This window comes from Python bivittatus, unplaced genomic scaffold (assembly GCF_059951505.1).
Source record: "Python bivittatus isolate LINGU-HERP-01145 unplaced genomic scaffold, Pbiv_v1 ctg000320_np1212, whole genome shotgun sequence".
Classification (NCBI taxonomy): Eukaryota; Metazoa; Chordata; class Lepidosauria; order Squamata; family Pythonidae; genus Python; species Python bivittatus.
The window spans coordinates 11,086,241-11,110,806 of NW_028277052.1; the positions used below are offsets into that span (position 1 = coordinate 11,086,241).

Here is a 24,566-nt window from a genome sequence, read left to right on the forward strand (position 1 = left end):
AGAAGGGAGGCATTTAACCTTTAAGATCAGTCTCAGGCAGAATTACAGAAAACTCACTGAAACTAATATACTAGTAAAAAGATTATACCAATTATACCAAAGGTATATTATACCAATTATACCAAATTGGCATATCAAATATACTAATGGTATTATATCCAAACCATCAAAATTTATATCTGGGAGGGATGTGGTGATATTGCAACACACAGGCACACTTGATGGGCTTGTTCAAAGATCCAACTGTTTTAGAAATGATATTTTTGGGTATTTTTATACCTTTAGCATAGCTTTACAGTTTGCATTTTCTATAATACCAATTTAAAAACATCTTAATCCAGGATTTTAGCATTTCATTAGTAACTCAATATTTTTGTATCTCATATTTTACTGTTTCACCTATTTAGCAGTTCAGCTTTGAAGTATTTTAGGCATTCTCTAGCATTCTAGCATCTGCACGCTATATTCTATTTTGGCTTGAGCTGTCTTAATTTGTGTAATCTGTGCAGACATTTTTTTTATTTTACAAACTCTGTTTAGAGAGCTTATCGGAGGTGAGTGTCTGACCTCAGCGTTCTGGCACCCTGTCCTTAATTGCTTTAAAGTTTCTAACTGAGGGAGAAAAAATCTATAGCCTTCTAAAAAGAAATTCTACAATATTATAGAAAAGTAAAGATTAAAAAGGGAAAGTGATCCTGAATCGTTATTGCTCCTTTGGAAAGTGAACAGAAGGAAGGCTGATCTGGAAATAACACTGTCTAACCGATCCGTTCAATTTTTCTCCAACAAGGTTATTGTGCACAGAAACTCTCACATTATTGGATTGTGGATTTTTGGGGTATGCATCAGTGATGGGTGCTTAATTCTTTAGACACTCAGTTCTTTGAGAAGTATCCCAACAGATTCCCCATCTTGGGCACTAGGTGGCAGATGAAGTCTTAAATATGAGAGAGTCAGTTCATTCCAAATATGGGTAAATTTCTATCTGAGGATTTTGATTAAAAAAAGGAAAAAAGGATTGGTTATTTCACTTTGGAAAACTGTGGGTTTGGATGTGGGATGGAGAACTTATGTTGTGGCATTAATACTATAGAGAGAACTGGTAATGAAGAGTGAAAATAGGTTAGGGATATTTTTTTTTTCTCCCTAACTTTTGGATCAGCTGAAAGCAGAGCATTTGGGATTGAGTTGCATCTGGCTGACCCAGAAACAACTAGGACAGGCATATTGTGTTGAAGCAAACAAGCAAGGGAGTGACCAATATAAACAATGTTTTTATTGCTTCATATAATATTGCTATCAGGTCAAAACTTTGGGGCAGAAGCCTAGAGCCTACTCTGGAAGAAAGACTTTAAATGTCAAAGCACTGGCTTACTGCATTTTGAAGCTGAGTATTAATTTACATTACCATCTAATATGAGTACCCATAAGACCATTAAAACCAGAGTTTAATAGTGGTAACTGCACTACTATCTTTATGCCAAAGTGGCATGTAACTCAGCTGGGGGCAGGTCTCCCTGTACTGGGGTTGTTCAAACACTTAAAAACAACCATTTGGCAACAGAAGCAATTTATGAGTGATAGAAGGGAACCATGATTTAATGTCAGAAAATTCAGAATGCAGGCCAAAACCAAGAGTTGGCTATGTCATGATGACATTCGGCAGCTCATTCAGAGCAAGGGCAAACGTTCTTGCTCTCACTCCAAATTGGCTTTGATTGGAACTAGTGTGTGGCTAGATCAGATTTATAGTGTCTTTATATTTTCTAATTAGCTAGGATCAACTCAGGAAAATGTCCTATTTGAAATCACAGTATCTAGCCACACAGTAGCTCCAATCAAAGCCAATTTGGAGTGAGAGCAAGAACTTTTTCCCTTGCTAAGCTGCGGATCAGGGAAAGTGGTAACAAGGCTGAAAAAACCATAAGCAAGCTTCTGTGAAACTTTTTACTTCCTGAAACATGTCTTTCCCTGGTGAGTTTCAAATTTTCACTGATGAGAGGAATTGGTGCAGTGTGACTTCTTATCACAGTTCTGAGCAGCTGCAGCAGGATTAGGTGGGACTCTTTCAAATGGGTCTGTTTGTACCTATTCTAACCTGTGTTGTTTGAGGGTTTATTTCTGTATACCTTGGCTGACTCACCCCACAACAAGGGAGGAATTCTGAACGGTGTATTATTTCCCTATGCATCTTCTTGGGTATGTTGACTTCAGTTCCATCTTGTCAACATGCATTGTTACCGAGAACTCAAATCAAGTAGATCAAGGACTTTTGAGTTCTGGTGCTTAATGATTGTGTCATCTGTATGCATCTGTGAAATAAATCACCTCTGTCATATTCAGATATCTTGTTGGTTTTAAAGCATCTGCACGACGTTCCCCTCTGTTGCCAGGCAGTGATTTTTGTAGTCTTTAACAGGCAACTGGAAGCCTTGTAGACCAATTCGGAAAACATTACCTTTGCTATCAGTAGGCCTTGTTTGCCCTCAGTGATAATGTCACCTAGCCAACTCTGTTTGGCAATGTAGTGCTTAAGATTCTTGATTGCTGAGAGCAGCTGAAAATGAGAAGAAACCCTTTGCTAGAAAACACTGCAAATTCGCAAAAACAAATGCAAAGAAGTGAACTTGGAAAATACTTGGCTTCTCCTGAAAAATGTGGAAAATTAGCAGCCCTGGCTAATGTCATGCTTTTGTGTGGTAAGCTGAACCTAATCATCCTTAGGTTCTGGATTTCTTGTGGCACTGAATGATGATTTTGGACAGTCCCATTTTGGTTGTCAGAACATGTGTACACTTAACTTTCAGCTGTTCAAGTCACTGCCCTGCTATTTTATGGACAGAGTGCATCCTGCAGAATAAGCTGTCCGATTGTGCCTGATGATCTTGAATCAACAAGGCAAAGAGTCCTGCATATATGCTTCAAATTAAGGCTGTAAAAGAAATCCACCATAGATTTTATCAGGAGCAACACAGTGTGGTCTGTGCAAACAAATTCCATTGCTGCACAGATAGGGAGCAATGAACAGGATCTACTAGTGTTTATCATTCTGTATTCAATAATCTGCAGGAAAAAAAGGTCAGGTTTTAGAAATACGTGTTTCCAGAATAGGGCATTTGGCCAGTGAAGGTCAACTAAGGCTTAGCAAGGTCAATGAACAATTTGGTGGCTGCATTTACCCAGTACAGAAAGCTAGGTTTGCATTGTACTTCAGAGTTTTCTTTTTGTTTTGCTCTTAGTGTGTTGGGCAAATCCAGCCAAGTCTGATTATTTTGCAATTCAATATTGTGTGAGACCCTAGAAAATAAATTAATTTAGTAATCATGTTAAGCTTCCAGGGAAAGAAGGGCAGCTGTATCAAATAAAGGTAAGTTAGGCAAAATTGTGAGCAAAACATTGAGGAAAATGGGAATGGATAACAAATGCTGATTTTCCAGAGTATTTTTTTTAAAAGATTGCAAAAAATAATACATGGAATGGAAGAATACCTGAAAACATGGACTAGATTCTGATATGCACATTTCCAGTCCTGGCCTTCCAGTCCAGTGTTTTCAAACCATTATAAAGAAGATTGCATTTATTATGGAGCAGACCAAGATAAGCAAACTGTCTCACAGGCATAGACAGAATATGCTTCCCAAGTTGACTTCTCCAAAATGGAAAATGACCTCAAGGGGTTAATCTCTCAGACACACATGTTGATTTTGCTCACCATAAGATGCTGAAAAAGCCAGGAGCGCATAATATTCGTAGCGTGTTTTGGGAGGACTCCTCGTTTGTTCTTTGACTTTTTATCTTCACTGTCAAGAAGAGAGGTCAGGTCCAGGTTAACCTGCAGGGCAGGAAGAAGAGAAAGAAAAGCTTCAACAACAATGCAGGTTAAAAGAAAAAAAAAAGAGCTGGGTTGCCATGGCAACACAGTTCACAATGTTAGTCCCATTTCACGGTGGCTTCCAGGAGGCCTGAGACAGTGTGGTGAGAGACAACGGCAAAACTTAAGAGGAAAGTGATGTTCATTTGGACATTAAAGGGGAAAAAAGGCAGTAGCATTTTCTTCAGGAGGGAGTCAAAACAATCTTCTTGTTAAAAAAAGATGTAGGACTGGAATACAGTGAGATCTCATTAACATTTTTTCATCTGCAGGACCTGGATGGATAAGGACTTGTGCTCTTGGATTAAGGCAATACCTTGGTTCTCACATTGCACTAAGCCCATCAGATGGTTGGTTTGGTTTTGACTTAACAAGTCATGTGATCCCAGCCCTTTTTTAACTTACCCAATAAACCACTGTTAAAATCAAGCATGCTTCAGCTTGATGTATAAATATGCAGATAGTTGAACCAGGTTTAGGAAGGTTCAGCTCTAAAACCTGGGTTCAGTGCCAGGGCTTTCAAGGATAGAGAAGCTAAGAGCCCTGCATCTCCACTGTGTTCCTTGTTATCTACTAAGGGGGGATCTGGCCCAAGACTTTGGGGGAAGAGGGTCTAAGTGCAAATTCCTCCCATTCAAAAGTCTTACTCCTTCTGAGTTGGACACAGCCCCTGTATTGACTTGCATGTGACTTGATCAGGTTTCAAACTTTCCCAACTGTTACATAACACTCTCAAGTTACCAAACCTACTTTTATGCCAGACCCCGTGGTGTGTAAATGACACTATCCTGTTTTTTGCAGCTAGAGTCCTTTACTCTGCCAAGTCTTTACTCAATGTAAGGAACACAGATCTTTCCCACCATTCATTTGCTACTGAAATGAGGGGAACTCTAAGTTTGCATAGATAATTTTTCTATCTGCACATGTAAATGTTATGCATATCTGGCTCCTTGTTACAGTAGATGAATATATTTCCTCTTTTTGGGGCCTGCACAAATAGGTATGCAATGAGGAAAGGGATGGGCCCAGAAATCAGTAGGAAGGGAAAAGTGGTGCTCACGTTGCCATGACCAACTTTCTCCTCCAGGGAGGTTTCCAGCTCTCCCCCCTCCAAAGAGATGTGAGCAGTACAACCAACGATATGGCTCTTTTTAAAGTATGGATGGCCGGCTGGGAGTTATTTTAAAGCAAAATAGGCAAATTAAGTCTTACAGAGGTTTGGTTCATCCATGTTACCTTAAGCTTTTCTAAACTGTTAAGAACATTGCACTATTTAAAAATAAGCAGTTTGCAGATGAATTTCAGTGGTGCCATCTTAGTGGACTTTGTGGGAATGTAATGGTTAGGTGGGCTGGGTTGCAAATAGACCAGTCTGACTAAAGCCTGTGCTAAACCAACTGGCATTTTGAAGAATCTGGTTGAACACTGGGACTTGCTCAAGCATTCGGAACCAGTAGGAACCATCTGTAATGGTAAGTGGGAAAGACCTTGGGAGACAGGGCAAAGAGATACTGCCTAGGGAACTATCAGAAAAGAGACAGCATAGCCCGCAGCTGGATGTTGGGTGGGGCAAGAGGCTCAGAAGGGACCCTCCCTAGTTTCTCGGGCTGTAAAGGAGATGGAAGGAGATTTGTACATCCAGACTTGCAAGATTCTGTTAGTGTAGCTTGACAGTAAAGCAGAATTAGCTTATCTGGTCATGTTTCCTGTCTGGTCTACCTGGTAAGGCTGACACATCTGCAGACAACATCATTCTGAACAGCAAGTAGGAAGCAATTTGATATTATGCATCACAGCCCATTCCAACAAACATATTAAACTCAACAGAAGAGGACTGAAGACCAGCGCATTTCTTTTGGAAATCCACGACTGCAGCAAACCTTCAGGATCAAATCACTCTCTCATCCTCCACACATTTGTTTCTCATGGATGTAGTTCATAAATGCTTAAGCGTATGCATGTCTCAGTAATAGCTGCTCACTTTGGTCAATGCAACTATATTGTGTATACATTCATAGTTTACCCAGTGTGGTACTGGGAACCTGCTTCCCTCCTCCTCCCCCAGTTATAAACAAGCTCCAGTTTCCAGCACACTTTGAGTTCAAAGTTACTTCCAATTATGTTGCCTTAGAATACCCTTCAGTCTTATTAAGCCCTTTTAAAATATGTAATTCTCAATTGGTTGGCTGGCCAGATGGACAGACAACACCCAGATACGGAGGATAGCAAAGAAATATCTTTTTAAAAAGTAGCTGAAAAAAGAGCAAAGAATGATCTTGGGAAGTAGAAAGAGAGAAGTTTTAATGAGGTTGCAGGAAATTGGAAATTTCAGCATCCAGTTTTAAGAGCACACATACACACACCTACTTTTTTTTTTTTGTTCTTCATAAAAACATTTCTCCTGCATGAATTAAACATCAGGATGGCAGCCCTGTGTCAGGTATAAATGATTCCCTCAGGTGCCGCTTGTGATGTATAGCAAGGCCGGGGCTGAATAAATTACTCAGGCAATACAAAAATGACATTAAGAGTGCTTGTCCAGGGCTCCATCAGTCCCACAATATTCCCAGCCTACTTGTATTCAACACATCTGATCAATTTCACTCTAAGATCTGAGCCAGCCACACATTTACACATTTCAGAAGGACTCAGATCTAGATTTTGTTTTTTCCCCCCCTCTGGAATCCCACTCAGAGAGAGCTAAGAATTAGGAGTCTGACAGTGGACCACTGTGTTTTTCAAGCTTTCTATAAAAAAGAAAGGGAAAAAAGCCCTAATCCAGAAAGAGAGAAAGGGAGGGCCAGGGAGACTTTAAAAGAGCTTGCAGACTGACTAGGTGCAATTGTAGTCCCAATAGTGCTGAATCAGTAGGAAGCATTGGCACATCAATGCACACTTTTTTTTTTTAATGATTCAAGCTTCTGTAGCAACCGCTGTTATGATTTGCTTCTCATTAATACAAAATAGGACAGTTAAGAGGAGGGAGAATAACTGGGATACATTTCAAGAAGCAGGTAAAGATTTCTGCATACAAAAATCCGATGGGGAAAACTAACAAGGAAAACTGTTTTCTACCAGAATAAGATCTTAATTATTCATGCCTCTGTTCTCTGAATCTTTGTTTGAATGATTTAAATGTCATGCGGCTGATTATAAAGTATTAAAGGTGGCATTATAAAAGTAGTTGGGTCCTGGTTTGTACCCCGATCCACCATCAGTGATGTCAATACAATGGAGGCAGTTGAATGGTGGGGGGGCTAGTGGCACTGGAGACCCTGTTACGTTCTCCCTTCTTGCCCCATTCCTTCAAGAATGCTGATTATGCAGGGCTACCATGTCTGGACTGTACAAATTAAGATGACTGCTAGATGCCATTTGATGCTGAAGAAGACTTCTGAGAATACCATGGCAGCCATAAAGACAAATGGATCATAGAACAAAACAAACCAGAGTTCTCACTCAAGGCACAAATGACCAGGCTCATCGTAACTTTTGGACATATTAAGCAAAGAACCAGCTCTTTGGAGAGGTCTATAATGCTGGGAAAGGTGGAAGGGAAGAGAAGATGACCAGAAGCAAGATGGAGGAACTCAGCGACAGTGACAATGGGTGTGCCATTGAAAGATTTGAAGGACCAGGTTGGGGACAGATCTTCCTGGAGAAAATCTATTTATGTGGTTGTTAAGAGTCAACACTGACATGGTGGCACATAATCAGTCAGGTGGGTGGCAATGAAGAGTTAGCATTTTCGGGATTCTCTGCTGCTATGCCTAGTGGCGGGGCCCCCGTAGGAGCCATATTAAAAAGCAGAAAAGAAAGGAAAAGAGGAGGAGTGAGGAAAGAGTGACTCTGCTGCTGCTGCTGCTGCTGCTGCTGCTGCTACCACAACCCCCTCTGCTGCTGCTCCTGGGCAAACGGTTACCTTACCAGCAGCAGCAGCAGCATCACAGCTTGATGCACAGGCCTCAGTGGTCTCGGTGGCTTCTCCAGCAAATACCGCTGCCTGCTCTTCTGGCTCTCCTCTTTCCTGCTAGTGAAGGAACAAGGGGGCGACAGAATAAACTTTAGATAGCCACTAAAGGGCAGCAGACCAATGCAGAAAGAATCTTTGCTGCCGTCTAGTGGCCATCCGAATATCTGCAGTGTCCAGGAGAGAGTTACAGGCAGTTGAAGGGAGAGTCTTCTGAATGAGAGGGGGAGGAGGTTCCTGCAGAGTGTATTGGTTAAGCAGGAGGGGGACAGGGATGCTTGGATGACTGGTGAGGTGAGGAGAGACACCCACCAGCTCAGGCCCATTGCTGTTGTGGGGATGGCAGAGAAAAGGTATCTATGTGACCTTCCTCTTCCCTTTCTCTCAATCGCTTTCAGTTGGAGGGATCAGTGCCTAAGTGCTGAAGGGTTCATGTGAGATGTTTGCCTTGGGCTACAGAGAACTCTATTATGCCCCTATCCATCACCACTCCTGAGTGGAGCTAATATGACCTGCACAAGTCTCTCTTGTTCCCCATAAAGGGCAGTTTAGACCTAGTCCCATTAAGTGGTGTGTTTGCTCCCCTCTGCTCCAGTTCATTGGTTGCGCTCATAGGAAAAATACGCAGTTCATGCCAAACCTTGTTTTGCTGTTTATATAGGCTGGATCCATACATTAGACCAAGCCATAGCTGTTCGTTTAATCTTAACTTAGAGCAATGTGTGAACCTAGCTATGATGGATTATAAACTACACTTTATGCTTTAGCATTATATACTTAGATTTATCTTCTTGCTCTGGTTCTTCAGCATTTATGTATGATTTGCAATTGAGCATTCCATATTCCAATTACCTTGGTCTTTTCATATCAGTACTCCTCGCTGCATTGTACAATCTGAATCAACCTTATGGCATTGGCTGCATACAGAAGTGCATACACATTTATATCCCTAAGCAACAACATCACCATAAGAATTCCTTATACATTTACCCATAAATACTTTTAACAACCAAAGGATGTCACAGGTGCTTGTTGTACTCCTGTCTCATCTGCTAAGGATTCGTCACATTCACTCATTTGCACAACATATTCCATAATGAATTCTTATTGTAAACCAGAGTAAGTTGGTAGATTTGGCAGTAAGCAAGTGTAATTATTAAATAAATAAATATTCACTTGTTCATATGCTTTCTCTAAATCTACAGTTAATTTTCTTTCTCACATTCCTACATTTCTCATTGATCTGCTGAAGAGGCTAGACAGCACAATCCGGTGTGCCATAATGTTGCACTGCACTTCCCAAAAATTTCTGGTTGTCATCTCTTGAACCCTTTCAATCCTAATTCTGCCAGATACCTTCCAGGAACACTTATCAAACTAATTCCATTATTTTTTGCATTCACTCTTGCTACTTCTTCCTTTGTACAGGGGAATAATAACAGCTTCTTCTGATTGTCAGGCAAACATGCAGTCTTCATGGACGCGTTAACCAAGTTGCTCAGCAACTCTATAAAGTAGGCTGCATTCATATTTTAACATTATTCTGGTTAGTCTGCCTAAAGCTCCAGCCTTATCATTTTTAACATTCTCGTGGCACTTAAGACATCCTTTGCATCTGTTTTTTCTTGGACACTAACATTTATAGCATTTGTTTGTTTCAGTTCCACTCAACATATCACCATCATTTCCATACAAATATCTAAAACACTGAAGAATTTTCTTCAGTTTTATCCCAAATACTTTCATTGCTTTTATTTTTTATTCCAATCATTCTCCCGGAGGTTCTTCATTTAGCCCCTTTTGCCCACTTGCAAAACGATTTTTTATTTCCATTAAAATGACTATGCATTTTTCTCTGCCTGTTTTATTTTAACCATTCCTGCTCTTTTTGACAACATTCTTTGAAACATTCATCCTGCCTCCCCATATATGTATCATGCCACATCTTCCTCTCATCTTCACTTTTGCAGCAATCTTTCTTTTCTGGGCATTTTTCTCATCCATAGCTTCTTTCACTTCATCATTCCACCAAGTATCCTTTTTCATACTGCCCAACTAGCATAACTCCACACACTTCTGGGCCACTCTGTAATGTAATTGCTTTTACTCTCTTCTGAGCATCAGATATTTACCTCTGTCACCCATCATGACTTGGATCAACTGAGGCCTTTACCTAATCCTTTTCTTAGCAAAACAGAAAATGCGTAGTAGGTTCCCAGCCTTAGTCACACCCATTCCACATGCAGCATTCCCTGCTAATGGTAACTACAGAGCTGGGTGACCCTTTCATAAATGTATAAAATGCTGGTCAGTGACTGTAATAAAGACAATTGAAATGGTCAGTTGGGATCCATTTTAGCCAAAGAATAGTTTTACCCCCAAGCATACTCACGCTATTCCTGTTTCTCTAAATTAGAGGCTGCCTTCTGCAAGCCAACATATTGTATACTATTTTTTAAAATCTTGCATTTAAAAACAGCAGTTCAAACATATCTCCCTCAAACAGTGATTTTCTATAGAGGAATAGCCTTGTGTGGAATGGGCGGATCAGTATCCCCCCCCACACCCCCAAGCCAATGTACATCCATTTATTTCTCCTAATGATAGAGCACTTCAAGCTTCAACACTTCAAGCTTCAAGATCTGCAAAAGCTTCAGAATAACCCAGGGACTTCTGGAGCATCCTTTCCCCTCTTACCTGTGCATTCTGGATCTGAATGGCCCCTTGAGGAATTGCTTGGGTTACCACCTGGCCCTGAGACGTTACCATAGTTACAGGCTGGTAAAGGGCTCCACCTGACAAAGAAATAGGATTTCATAATTTTAAGTAGAAATCTAGTGTCAGCAAACAACAAAGCCAAAATCCAAAACCCACAAGTCAATAAAAGTTTTAACCAACCTTATGTATTTGAAAATATTTTTGAGAAAAACTGGCTCTGGAGGGAACCTATATTATCATCTTTGCCTGAAAGATGTCATGTTCACCCTAAGTTCATAATCATAAGGACTGAGTCAAACATATTGACTCGAAATCTGGACATTCTATGGCTCCCATTTATGGCCCTCAAATACCTTTCTTGCAGCCTGGCCTGCACCACTCCCTGAAAATAGTTAGCAAACAACTAATCAGCAATTTTTTAGCTGGAAAAAATAAGAAAATAAAACAATCTGTTAAATCTGGAATAGACTTATTACACTTCGCATTTTTTAAAATTGTCCCCTGACAGGAAAATCCTGTCTTCATCATTTCCAGTGAGATCCTTGTATTACTGAGTCTCTCACTGGGCCTTTAAAATCATCATCATCATCATCATCATCATCATCATCATCATCATCATCATCATCCCTTAGCTGCTGAAATGTTGCCCAACCTGTGGAATACATGAATAAACAAACAGCCAGTTTTTTTCCCCCCTTAAACTCAAAATTGCCAAAAAGAAGGCACTCAAAGTGAAAAACAAATTTGTTTATTCATTGCTGGCAGCAAGTTTAGGAACTGCTCATGAATGGAAATAGAATATGATTGTACATGGTGAGGTGAGGATTTCACCTTGATGGATGGATAGCTGAACAAATACTTGCATTCCACAGACAAATGTGATAGATTCATTTACTGAAATACAGTTTATACTCATTTCTTATAAAAACAGTAGCTCCATGAAGGTTAAAAAAAGAATGGGTGCAAAGATGCATGCATGAAACCTCATTCCCAGCATGCAATCTGCTCCCTGATAAATCTTCACATGTTGAGCAATAAGATCTGAAGTAGGCGTGCAAGTGAGTTCATCTTACTAATTTGCTTACTAATTCCCACATGATCAGAAGTCTTACTATGGCACAGACTGCACTGGGGGGTAAATGCATTGATTAGAAGTACTTGCTCTTTAATATAAGAGGGGGCAACCTGTGATCTTGGGACTCCAAACAGCCCTTCCAAATCCCTGGACCAAAGCAACTTTTGCTGAAAACTGGTATCAATGTGTACCACCATTCCGAAGTGGGACACACTAAAAAAAATATAGATGCAGTTCTGACATCTCTTTCTGATGCTAGTTAAGCTTGTTTGACCACAGTGTTTAGTACAATACAGAACTCACGTCCCATGAGGACTTAACTCTAAGAAACTTGTCAATTCCATATGTAAATAGTTAAAGATAGATGACCATCGGAAAGCATGTTGCAGGCAGTTTCCTTAAAAGGGAGAGGCTTTTAAATGTCAATACACTCTTAAAAAAACAAGAAAAAGGCTGTGATTCCTATGCGCTGAATGACCTGGGCAATTTGTGCATAACAGAAAAAAGCAAGATGCGTGTGCATGTGAGGGCGATTCCTGAGGGGCTTGTAAGGGATGTGCAAGTGGGACTTCGCAGTGCTAGAGACTCAATCGCTAACATGTGCTTCAGGCCTCACAGGAGCACCTGGCTATGTTCTCACTCCTGTGGATCCCAAACCACCTTTCTGGAGATTAAATCCAGCCCTGCACCGCCTTATTAAGAAGAGGAGGGTACAGGAAGATGTGTGCACATGTTTTTAAGTTTCCACAGCGTTCCATCTAGATTATGCATAGTTCAAATCTGGTTATCAAAGGGGGTTAAAAATACCAAGCATGCAAAAGACGCAACTAACATGGTCACGGACGTATGCTCCACGCCTCCCACCTGACACAACTTGTGAGTTGACTGTTGCCATGGAGATATTCCCCTGCTGCAGTGCTGAGGCAGGTACCACAATTCCTTGGGGGTTGCCAGGTACGGCTGTCATGGAGTTGGGAGAGTTTTGCAACATATCCTACAGAGAGAGAGAAGAAAAGAGCGGGATGGGGAAGAGAAGTGCAAAAATACTTACTATATCATGTTTCATGTCTAAGGACATCTTTTTTTCTGTAGTGCTTGCCTTATCTCCTTTTGACGTTGAGGCTTATATCATGAGCTGAGACACAAGAAGAGGCTAGTGCTTATTTTATAACTTCTTATAAGGAGCACATCACTTTTATCTCAACATTCTTATCCAGTCCTTAGACAATATCTGACTCACGTTTACTTGATAATGCTGCAACCATGCCTACCAAGGCGGCCTACTCAGAAACTCATGCGGATCAGGATACCATTGTCCTTTGGAGTTTGCGCGGTCCCCACCCCAGTTTTATGATGCAATTCTCAGCTCAAAATAATTGTGCATTTTGGGATAGAGTAAGTTTGAAAATTAAATGCATGTAGATAAAAGAACAAAAGTGGGGGGGAGGAGAGAGAGAAAGAGAGAAATTTCACTTCTTGGAAAGCTGCACACCATTCTTAGCTGAAAATATTTGGCCGACTGTGTTATCAATGCATATTTTTGATAAAAATGTTTGAAAATAAAATACAGATGGAAAAATAGAATTTGAATGATGAGATCTGCTGCTTCCTTGTTGAAAAGCTGGTTTTGTGAGACACGATCAGCCATTAAACTTCTTAGAAACTTCTGATTCCTAAGATTTCAACTGAGCCCCCACAATATGGCCTTGGCAATTCAGCCTTCAGGTTTGTTGAGTACACTGTACAAACCATCTGCTCCACTTGGCTGTCACTAGTCTTGCCAGCAAGACATGCCTTTTGCCAAGGCAAACTAAATTTATAGTGAGACATTCTTTTCCGCAAGCTTGTGGCATTATCAGTATGCGGCACTGGGAAAGCCCCAAAGCAGAATAGATGCAGAACAGAAATATTCAATTATTAAAGAAGACGGTCTTGTCATTGTTTGGGATAACAGGTCAGCATTCAATTAACACTTTTCATTGCTCATTAAATATTTGTCTTATCTAAGTAAACCCATATAGCTAATATTGCTTTCTTGAGGATGTTGATCAACATACAATAAACAATTTTCCAGCATCCAGAAAAATGCAAATGCCTGTGCAAACAACCCAGCAGAAACACTGTTTGGTTGGGTTTTTAATTTCTTATTTCTTTGTAATATCCACAAATTTACTTATAGAGCTGAAAACATTTCCATCGTGGCTTGCAATTCTGAAGGCCCAGAGTTTGAGCCCTGTTGCTTCATTGATATTTAAGAAATTACATCTTGGTTTGCCATTCACAACTAGGGTCGTGGTCCTTCCACATTTCACTGCTTAAGACATCTAGTTGTAATTGCGACTTTTGATTTATTTCTGTCATTATCGGTGGGTAGACTTGTAGGAATCTGCTTGGTGTTTGTTTTGTTTTCACAAATAGCCTGAAGTCCACCGACTGGATCAGATGCAACATAATAGCTGGTGACCAAACATGCATCAACAATGTTGAACAATGAATTTCAGCATAGGATTTTGTTATCTGTAACAGAACCAAACTGGCAAACTCTTTCACACAGAGATCTGCTCCTGGTCTTTTTCCAACAATACTTTTTCAGTAGTCAAACTGGAGAAGAAGTGTTTGAAAATTAACTGGAGAAGAAGTGTTTGAAAATTACAAACCAGAAACTTCTGCAAATATATTCAAAATAATCTAAAGAATTGTGTTAAGTATAGCATATTAACTTATTGTGAGACATAATCCCCAATTTTTCATTTTGATCTGTTATTTATTTCTGTAATAGAACTTAATTGTAATGTGAACTATTGTTTTTATTGCTTGGTGAATCTAGTTTGATATCTTTTAGGTTCAGAGAATATGTTTCATATAGAACAGTCTCACATGAAAAGTCATTGCATTGTAGCAAATCATTAATCCAGTTCTAAGATATCAAAGCCATTTATATGATTTGATTGTTGAAAAGAGCAAATGGAACACAGTCCTGGAATTGGGGGAAAGGAGAAGAGGAAAGGAGTGAAAAAAATTCTCAATTTCACAATGCAAGTTTCTTATGAAATTCAGGTAGAAGAATTTTGCTTTGCTACTTCTGAATTTTGTATGAAAATTTCAAACTTTTATATTTTCAGTAAGCTTATTTTCATCAGCTTTATTTTTCATCTTTTCCATACCATATTGTATGCTTGACTTTATTTAGTGACAAGTGTTTATTCTATAGATTTAAAATGTCTGCAGAATTAATATGCAGACCAGGAAGCTGTGTCACTGCAAACAAAACATGTATCCAGGATTCTTCCAAATCCTTATCTATGATGAGAAATGTCTACTTTTGAATGCACTGCTGTGCTGGTTGTGCGTGTAGAACTTCCAAAAGGCTGGGTTATTTTTCTTGGAGCAAAGCTGCAAAAATGAATATTTTCCGCAGGAGTTTTGTTGTTGTTAAAGAAGCTGATCCCAAAATAATACCTTCAGTGTCACACTATTTTGTGCTGTTCCCTTGTTGAGGAAAGTGACACTCATATTTAGATATCAGTGTGAATACATCTACAGAGTGAATTTGAATTTCAGTGAATGAGTAGACAGTCATGTTTATTCAAGTTTTCATGGAAAGCAAATATAAAACTGAAAGCACAGTCTTTGAAACCCTGAATGCTTTCAAGTTGCCCTAGCATTTCCTAAAGCGGAGATTTTTTCTTTAATAACTTAGATGTCTATTGCTTATAAAAAATGCCCATAATCTGCATTTTCAATAATGGTCAACATTTAGAGGTTAGATAGTACAGTTACTGTATTTACATATGTGAGACAATATCTTTGTCATTCAAGGGATGAATTATCTTTGAGTTATGATCAAAGATTCTTTTCTCCTAATGGAGGGATGGCCATTCAATCATAAGGAGGCTGCTGTACAGTACTACAATTTCCAGCATTTCTTACTATTGGCCTTGCTGATGAGACTGATGACAGTTGAGGTTCAGACCATCTGGAAGGGTCAAAGTCACTGTTGCAACCTTCCCTAATACCCAGATGCTGTTGTATTACAAGCTCCATCATATCTCAGCAGGAGGCATGCTGTATATAGCCCAACAATATACAAGGAGCCATGGTTGGGGAAGGCTGCACTAATGGAAAAAGAAAGGATGACTCCCTTATGCTGTTGGAAGTCCTCCTTCCCTGGAGCAAAGGAATTGTGCATGTAGCCCTCCATGGCTTATATGCACTTATTTGGAAGGTTTCATGATTTTGGATTTGAGTAAATCCTTGAAATACACTGTTCATTATTGGAAAGGATCAGAAACCTACATCCTGAACATTCTTCTTTTGCACAGTGAGAAGAAGGTAACCAGATCCCCTCCTTGTATGGATTCACCACCATCCAGTGATCTTGCTTTCTCCTGCTAGGACCGTTCTTACAATCACACAGGGCAGTGTGAGAAAGAGGGAAGAAAGTGTATCTGGCCACCCAGATCCATGGTTCCAATTGGGAATGTGAATTTCACTTAAATATTTTATTCCATAGTTGTATGCCTTTCCTTCCAGCCTAGTACTTTACATGTGGCAGAATAAAAACTGCCCAATTTGTATAACTGCAGAGGAGAAGAGAGAGTCCCAGTCTCCTGGACTCAGAATTGAGCTTGCGTTCCCCTCTTTTTCCAAGACTACTTGTTCCTCTCTCTCTATTACTCTCTCTCCCTGTAACACAAATCTGAGTAATTAACAACTTGAGAAAAACATTAGCAAGCTGCCTTCAACAATGCTGGCAGCAGAGTGGAATTTTTATCCTGCTGCATCATTTTCCAGTGGGGGGCAAGCTCACCATGAGTGCAGATGATGATTCTTCTATTTCAGGCTGCTAGGATTAATTCTGAACCATGACAAATTTCACACTCTCACTCTCTCCTCTTTCTTAAAACATATACGTAATGCCAAGGTGCTGTGGAAAAAAACCCTTGACTTTCCAGTGCTCTTATCCACTTCCTCCCAGATGTAGTTCTTTTCCAAAGCCCCTTCTACTGTTGCGAGAGGGATTTTTATCACCTCCCCCCGCCCCAACTTGAGACAATCCTAGTCTTATTGCCTTTAGAATGAAAATCCAAGGGCAGTAGATTTATGATTTCATGCAACCTGTCTCCAGTGCATTGAGGCAGCAAAACTTCTACGTCCTCAACATTACTGCATTCAGATGAGATACGCAGATGGGTGGCTAGTTTGGGGAAGTTTACACAGAGATGTGGAATTCAAATATGTAAATAAAATACTGAATGTATTTGTTCTCAATCAAAATAATTCTATGCCATCTTCAGTGAAAACAAGGCACCAGTGAATTAATGTCAACTGAACAAGACTAAGACTGAGTTTCCATGGAGGTCATTCAAACCTAGAACATCTCTGTGAGTTAATGGCATATTTTCCCCACCAAACCAGTGCAAGACCAGGGAACTCTAGGATCAGTATCATAACCTGGAAAAGCTTCTTAAAAGGACATTTGGCCATTCTTCCTCCCACAAAACCAGAGGTAACTTAATAAAGCAATGGAAGAAAATTTCGGCTCGGCAACAAGAAAGTCACATCTAAAAATCTCCATTTTTATTAACCCTTTTAAAAGAAATTTCTCTCTAAAATAGATATCTATGTATCTATGCCAACTAATCTTTAGGCAGATTAAAATATTCTGTTCACAATTTCTGATATCTTCAACCCCTTCCCACCTTAACCATGTAATAATAAACTAAAAAACTACCAGATATGGAACTTAAAGTTATTTACAAGAATCCCAGTATAAAGGTCTGAATAACAACAACAAAAATAATTTATTTCTCTAAAGGAGCTCAAATTTATGCATCAATATTTAATAAAATATTTAATAAAAATAATATACATTTTAATAGTTACATTGTCATATAACTATTAAAAAGATCAGTACTGAGACGTATATAATATTACACACATATACATACAGACATTCTCACATATATCTATTAAACATGTCACATAACAATTAATCCAAATTAAGGCAACTGTTCAGTTTCCCCCTCCAAATCACCTATTTCAGTTCAAGATTTTTGGCTAGTCAATAACGTAAAATCAGCTGCAGTTATTCGATCCCCAACCCAATGTGGTGGCAGAGTTTGAAACCTGGCACACTGACAATGACTTCACTGCATCATATCTCTACATCTATCTGGAGAATTAATGTATGAACTGAACAAAAACAAGAGGACAACAAAGAGTCATGTCTCCTCTTAAAGAACAAATTGATTATGTTGCAACAAATTTGTTTCCTGGACTACAGTCCATTCAACTTTACTTTAGTCAACATCTTTTACATCAAACAAGAAAGCAGATGAGTAAAAATGTAATCTCTACTTTTGAAACCCTTGAAGAATTAATAATCCACACAGGTTGCCTTGCAAAAATATATCAAAAAGAGGCATGCTACTGGTTACCCAGAATTTGCTTCTCTAAAGAAACAGAAAGACATAAACTCTTTCATATCTTGGGCACTATGGAGAATAAACCCATAGCCTCTTCCCTGTGACAGCCCTTCAAATATTGTAAATCTCTCCAGCCGCATGCCGAACTGTTTCATGAGGCCCACCAACTCTTCTCCTCCACTACATTCATATACACCATAATAATTATTAATAAGTCCTACTTTTAATTGCCATAGGACTGCAACAGATGACCAGAGCTAACACACTCTGGAAACAAGAGAAAGAAGAAGAGAATAAATAGCAGTAGTAGTATAGTAATAGTTGTAGAGTAGAATCTAACAGCTGCTGATCCCTCAGGAGAGTCTGTGTTTCTCATTATTCCAAGCACTTGTTCAATATCCATGACTGGGAATAACTCTAAAAGGTCATGCAGTTTTGATAGGGAATAATTAACATTTCCTAACTTTAATGATCAAATGCCCAGCGACCTCATCAGCACTGGGATTTTAAATGACAGAAGCTGAGAAAAATCAAGCCAAAGTCAGCTAAGAAGCTAAATTGCCACATGTTGCTATTAGAAAGTTAATGGAGAGTGCTACTAATGAGGACATACAATGCATGAACTTATGCAAGTTCTTAAGACAATCTTAGCCAACTCTCCCCCCATCCCTATTATGTACATTTGCTTTGAGAGTCTTCACAGATAGAGCATACTTTGTACATGATCCACAGGCTTCCAACAGCTCAGAAACGATTGTGCATGGCATCATACAATAAGAAAGTCAGAAGCATCCTAGGAAATAATTTGTTGCATTATTGTGTTCTTGACAGCATCTACCATGCAGGATTATTAGATGTATTAGAGAGCTAATATGGTAAAATGGGGTGTTTAATTAATGACAGGTAGAACCAAGTTCTATCATAAATGTTCTCTTGGGAGACTTAGGGGTAACTGTTCTCTTTGTGAGTCACTGCACATCATTGTTGTTGTGGTTACAACATTGGAACAGGGACCACAGTCTGTACCGTCTTGAGTTCCTGGAGGAAACTCAGGGATATAAATCTGATGAATAATACTTTTAATATGAATGCAATACTATTACTATCACCATTACTGCAGTCAACATTGATGGTGCTTCTGATTATGATTCCTTTCTCAGCCTTCCCACATTCATTTGAAAATTGGAATAGAAGGTATAGGACTGGTTGAAATGGAAACCCTGTTCAAGGTTTCAAATGAACATATAACAACCAAAAGCTGGAATGCCACACTAGGGTGGATACTATATAGTTTCAAGGAGCCCCTGGAAGCTATTTTGACAATTTTTGAACATGTTGAGACAGGAAACAGATGAAAAAAGTAGTATAACCAATAAACAAACTGGTAATAGTTTTTTTTTTTAAAAGAAACAACCTGCCCTCCGAAAAAATCTGAAAATTACGCGTGGGACTTACTTATGTGCAGCCATGGCTGTTTGCAATGAGAGGGTGGGAAAAGGGACACCGTGTGCTTCATGATGCCTTCATGCAAATGTCACAAACTACACACTTGCATTATTTGCTGCAAAATGTAAGTAATTTGCATATTTGCACAATGACATCACGATGCATGAAACATTATTTTGATGTCATCGTGGTTTTTACCGCTTATGGACACAGCCATGCCCACTTTGAGGTGTTATCCTGACCATTGTGGCACCCACCTACCCCCCAAATTAATGTATGTGTCTCTGGTTACCCAAAACGTGCCCTTCACTGCTCTGCACATTGCAAGAGCATATAAAAATAACCATTCCTGCCTGAGCATAAAAGCTGAGGGCAAAATAGGATGGGGGCTAACATGCCTGAATACATGAAATAGCCCAGAAAGTTCAGAAACAGCCCTGAAAATTAAAGGGCATTCTGCAAAATAGGCCAATTAGCATTTGTATTGAACTGTGTGCTATGTAGCTGATTCTGTGCACAAAATTTGAGAGTATGGATTTGGGATTTCTTGGGACAATGTAAAATCCATCCCATTCCATTTTCATATTGACTACAGCAGTTTTCTTTGAGAATGAGATATGTGTGCTTGTGAGTCCGTAGTTCTAAGCATATTTCATCAGAGAGTACTTATTTTTGTAATGCAGGTGGATCTGCATGGGAAGTTGAGAAATGCACCACAATAATTGGCGAAGTGCAATCTCCAACAGGTAGGGAAGTTCTGATTCACATGTTACGCAGATCAGCTTACAATGGAATTTACAACGGTCAAATTCCTCATCTATGCCGTGTGCAGAATCCAGATACTTTTTGCTTGTTTATTTTTAGAATAGGGAAAAGTCTGGCTGTAAGAAAGAGATACAGCCCATATAGGATCCCCTGCTGTAGTGTAATGATAAAAGCACCAGTGTGTGAATAGTACATATAGCACTGCACCATGCACAGGGCTGCAATTAAGCCCCTGTATTAGCTGAGACCACGTAGACAGGTTCTTCTTAGCATTACACTAGGCTATGGTTCCAGTGTCTTTGAGATCATGCTTAATCCAGCCCTGAGCTTTAGACAAAATGCCTATTTATTCTACAATGAAAGCTAATAATGTTTTAAAAACCCCACCAAGTCTGAATCTCGGTTGGAATGAGAGCATCAAATATTATGGAAATATGGATCTATCACAAGTCAGTTCCAAATATAAATACAAAATATTTATAGAATGCGCCTTGCAGCCCTAGCTTTATTGTTCCATAGAAGTCTTGAGATTTCTAACTCTGCTAAGATGCTTGGATTCCTACCATGATAACTACTAGCACAGTGAAAAACAATAAGCCACTTTTGGCCAGGCTCATACATCGCGCTACAGCTGGTTTCCTTAACTGTGGTTTGTGGGATGCGTTATTCAGATATGCACAGCCCAAGCAAAATGGCCCTCTTTGTTGCCTGGTGCCATCTTTATGCTTTGTGTAATTCTGTTGGTTATATGATCTGCCTCCAGGATTAATGGAAAAACCTAAGCCTCTTGTAAGGCAGAGAAAGGGAGCAGAAATCATAACAGTATTATATAGTACAGATGAAGATTAATTTCTGGTGGTGTCCTGTGGAAAGGGCTAAGGGGAAGCAAAATATGAAAGGGTTGGATAGTAGGCAGAGAAGTCCCATCACGAACAAAGACTGTTTGAATTTTATAAGTGTTTTTGTATTTCCCACTGACAAATAGAAAGATAACCCACTACCCTTACAGGATAAATGCAGGAAAATCATTTGCATATGTAGATAGAAAAGAAATGACCTGAGTCATATTTTGGATGAAAGTCAAAGCTGTGATCTAGCTGAACAGAATGCGATCTGCTAAGATCTTCCAGTTTTGGGTAGGGCTCTTGCACATTTTAAAATTAATTTTTTAATTACATTTTAAATTAATTTAAAAGCACAGGAACTCTGCCAGGAAAAAGAGAAAAAGGTGGCAAGTTTGCTTAAATCCCAGTGTCTCTGCTTAGGAAAAATAAGTCACCCCCCGTCCCTTTTTAATGAAGTCTGGAGAACACAGGTAATTCCTCTGCATCCCATCATAGCCCAAAGGCATTGCCTTTCTCTCTCTGTCCCCTACTTTGACCCATATACATGATCTTGGCCTGAAAGTCAAGGATGAATGAGTACACTCCGACAGCAATGTGTCAGCTTGACATTCCAGAAAGATCAATGTTTTTGGACTCTCCCAATGTGTACAGAGATCCTGCAGCATGAGGAAACAGCACTCAACAAGTTTTCCCCGTCTTACATTACAATGGTGGAATGCCAGCCCATGATACAAAGTTTGGGATTGGGAGGAAGACATTTGGATCCATGGCCATCTGTCTTACAGAATTCAGAAGGCTGATTCATTCTCCAGGAGGTGTAGAAATGGCAACTTTGGGGAGCAAGGGGGCAGAGAGGCAGGGCTTACATACATCAGAACTCTGGACTGGGAGTGTGTCAAAAGCCCACCTAGCATAGTCCTCTGGCAGATCTTGTGGTGTGCATGGAAAACTCCCAGTTTTAATCCAAGGTGTCTCCAGGATGGGCTGGAGGAGGCTCCTGACCTTCATTCTTAAAAATCTGTTGCTAGTCAGGGTAGTAAATACTGAGTTGGAAAAGCCAAAGTTTTTCTTCATCTGTGGGAGCTTCCTGTCTGCCACTCAGTCAACATGATCACCTGTGCAGATGGATGAGTTCTATAGGAAAAGGGCAGAGCACATATTTTGTAGACAGAAAGTTTCTGATTCAATTCCTGCCTTCCATGGATAAAAAGGATTAGGTAACAGCATCAGACAGCCAATGGACTGATTAAATTTGAGGTGGGCCATTCAGGGCTTCCAAACTTCTCCCATTAAAACCTCCCTAAAAACCTACCAGTAAGATAAAAAGGAGAGGAGAGTCAGTCTGGTGTAGTGTGAAGGCACCAGGCTAGAAACCAGGACACCGTGAGTCCTAGTCCTGCCTTGGGCATGAAGCCAGCTGGGTGACCTTGGGCCAGTCCCTCTTGCTCAGTTCCAGGAAGAAGCAGGCAAGGGCAAACCACTTCTGAAATCTTGCCAAGAAAACTGCAGGGATGAGTCCAGGCAGTCGCCAGGAGTCAACACTGACTCAAAGGCACCAAGAAAAAAAAATCATTTGAGGTCCTTCTGAAGATATATCCCCACCATCATTTTGTCATATGAGAAACAGCCTTCTCTTGCACTATGCCTAGGCTACAGAATGCACTCCCCCAGAAGATACATTTGGTAATTTATTCTGAGAGAAATAAAAGATGCATCACTTTCCCCTAGCTTTTTCCTGTTCAATGATTTTATGGTTAACGTTCATTTGCATTTAAAACTTTTATATTCTGTTTTTGCTGAACGGAGTCCTTGCCTGAATAGAACAGTGGGGTATAAATGAAATAAATAAATGTAAACAGAATGGCTAGCAACATCTGCCTCCCCCTTCCCCTCAAATTGTAATGCTGAATTTCCTTGGCAAATCACAGCATGTTTACTGCCAGTCCTCAATGGAGAATACAAACCACGAAGAAAAACTTCTGTATTAAACCTTGGATAGGGTTCATACATCTAGAAATGCATCTCAAAAACAAAAACAGTAAAACAAACCAGAGCCTGAAGAAATGGAAAAAAAAAGTGCTCTAAATCCTGCCCCTTCTAGTGACAACATATTTCATTGTCTTGCTCTCTGCAACTGCTCAGTGTGAAAGCTGATAGAACCACCATGGTTGGAAATGATCCAAAATGCCACCTAGCCTACTTGGTTGATGAAGGATGCAATTTCCCCATAGTGGAACACACATAGATATAAAATGGTTGTCTGCACTGGATTAAATCCCATGAATCCTGCTTTAAACCCCTAATTTTTTTGTCCTGAATTACTGGATTGCTCTGGCTGGGCCTGCATTCTTCAAATGTCATGCCAAAAATATGCTCCAGTGTTAGTTCTTGAGTTACGTGAAACGTGATGTCTCCCACCAGCCTTCCAGCATATCACCTCGGCAGACGCCGACAACATCAAACTAATTTTATCCAAAGCTTATGCCCGTCTCCCCAACAGTTTGCGCAATGTGCCATCCAAGCAGCCGCACGAGAAGAAGCAAGTGCAGTCAGTCATTCCCTCAGCAGAAGACAAATTCCTTCTCAAAATGTCAGGGAAGGGGAAGGAGAGCCATTTCTGTGCCTCTCCAAGGGGCTGATTATTTTCCAAAGACTTGTGTTAATTTTCTGATATGATCCTCGCATCTTTGTGAAGCGCTAAATCCTCATTACTTTTCCTGACCGATGCATTCTAATTAGATCAACATTTAAAAAAAAAAAAATCACAATAGCCACAGGACAGCTTTCCATCTCATTAACTCCTCACATATTATTTTCATGAAAATTACTGATAAAAATTTGCATCTGCATTTGCTGGGACTCAGAGCTTCGTCAGTTCATATCTAACATCTCTCTCATCGCCCTGGATGCGAGGCGTTGCCATGGCGACTTGCAATAATAGAAACCAATAAATTACAAACGAGATGCTCGTTGAGCAATTATTGTTCTCCTTTATGCAAGTTTCTTGCTAATTTTGATCATAAGGGAAACTACAATAAAGCAGTAAAGGAATATTAAGTCCATTTCTAGAGTATTTGAAAACACAATAGGCTCTCTGTGTGTGCATCTTTCTTTCTTTCTTTCTTTCTTTCTTTCTTTCTTTCTTTCTTTCTTTCTTTCTTTCTTTCTTTCTTTCTTCTCTCTCTCTTGATCAACAATTAAATGATTTAGATAGTTCAGTAAAATCTAAACAGGAACCAAACTTTTCCAGTCTCACACCACACCCCTTTCTCCCAACAGAAACTCACTGTGTTTGAATCTCATAGCCTTTGCACTGCAGCACAGTGAAAGATGGATTTTAACACAACATTTAGGGATCCCCCTACTCAGCTGGCTTGCAAAACTGCACCTGGCATCTTTCAAATATTATTCTACAGACAGAAATCACAGTCTAGTTATAGATAGTAGA

At 39.7% G+C, this 24,566-nt stretch overlaps 1 protein-coding gene across 3 annotated transcripts in view; it reads right to left on the reverse strand.

The window, feature by feature from the left end:
* Positions 1-24,566, reverse strand: part of PKNOX2 (PBX/knotted 1 homeobox 2) — a 268,356-nt gene that overhangs the window by 15,147 nt on the left and 228,643 nt on the right. For all 3 annotated transcript variants that reach the window (XR_015795849.1, XM_088139092.1, XM_088139091.1), the window contains 3 exons: positions 12,499-12,628; positions 10,539-10,636; positions 3,713-3,832 (listed from right to left, as the gene is read on the reverse strand). Coding sequence is in view for 2 of the 3 variants with exons in the window: in XM_088139092.1 (XP_087995218.1) it covers positions 3,713-3,832; positions 10,539-10,636; positions 12,499-12,628 (348 nt within the window). In the remaining variant the exon portion in view is untranslated. The remainder of the gene's footprint in view (positions 1-3,712; positions 3,833-10,538; positions 10,637-12,498; positions 12,629-24,566) is intronic.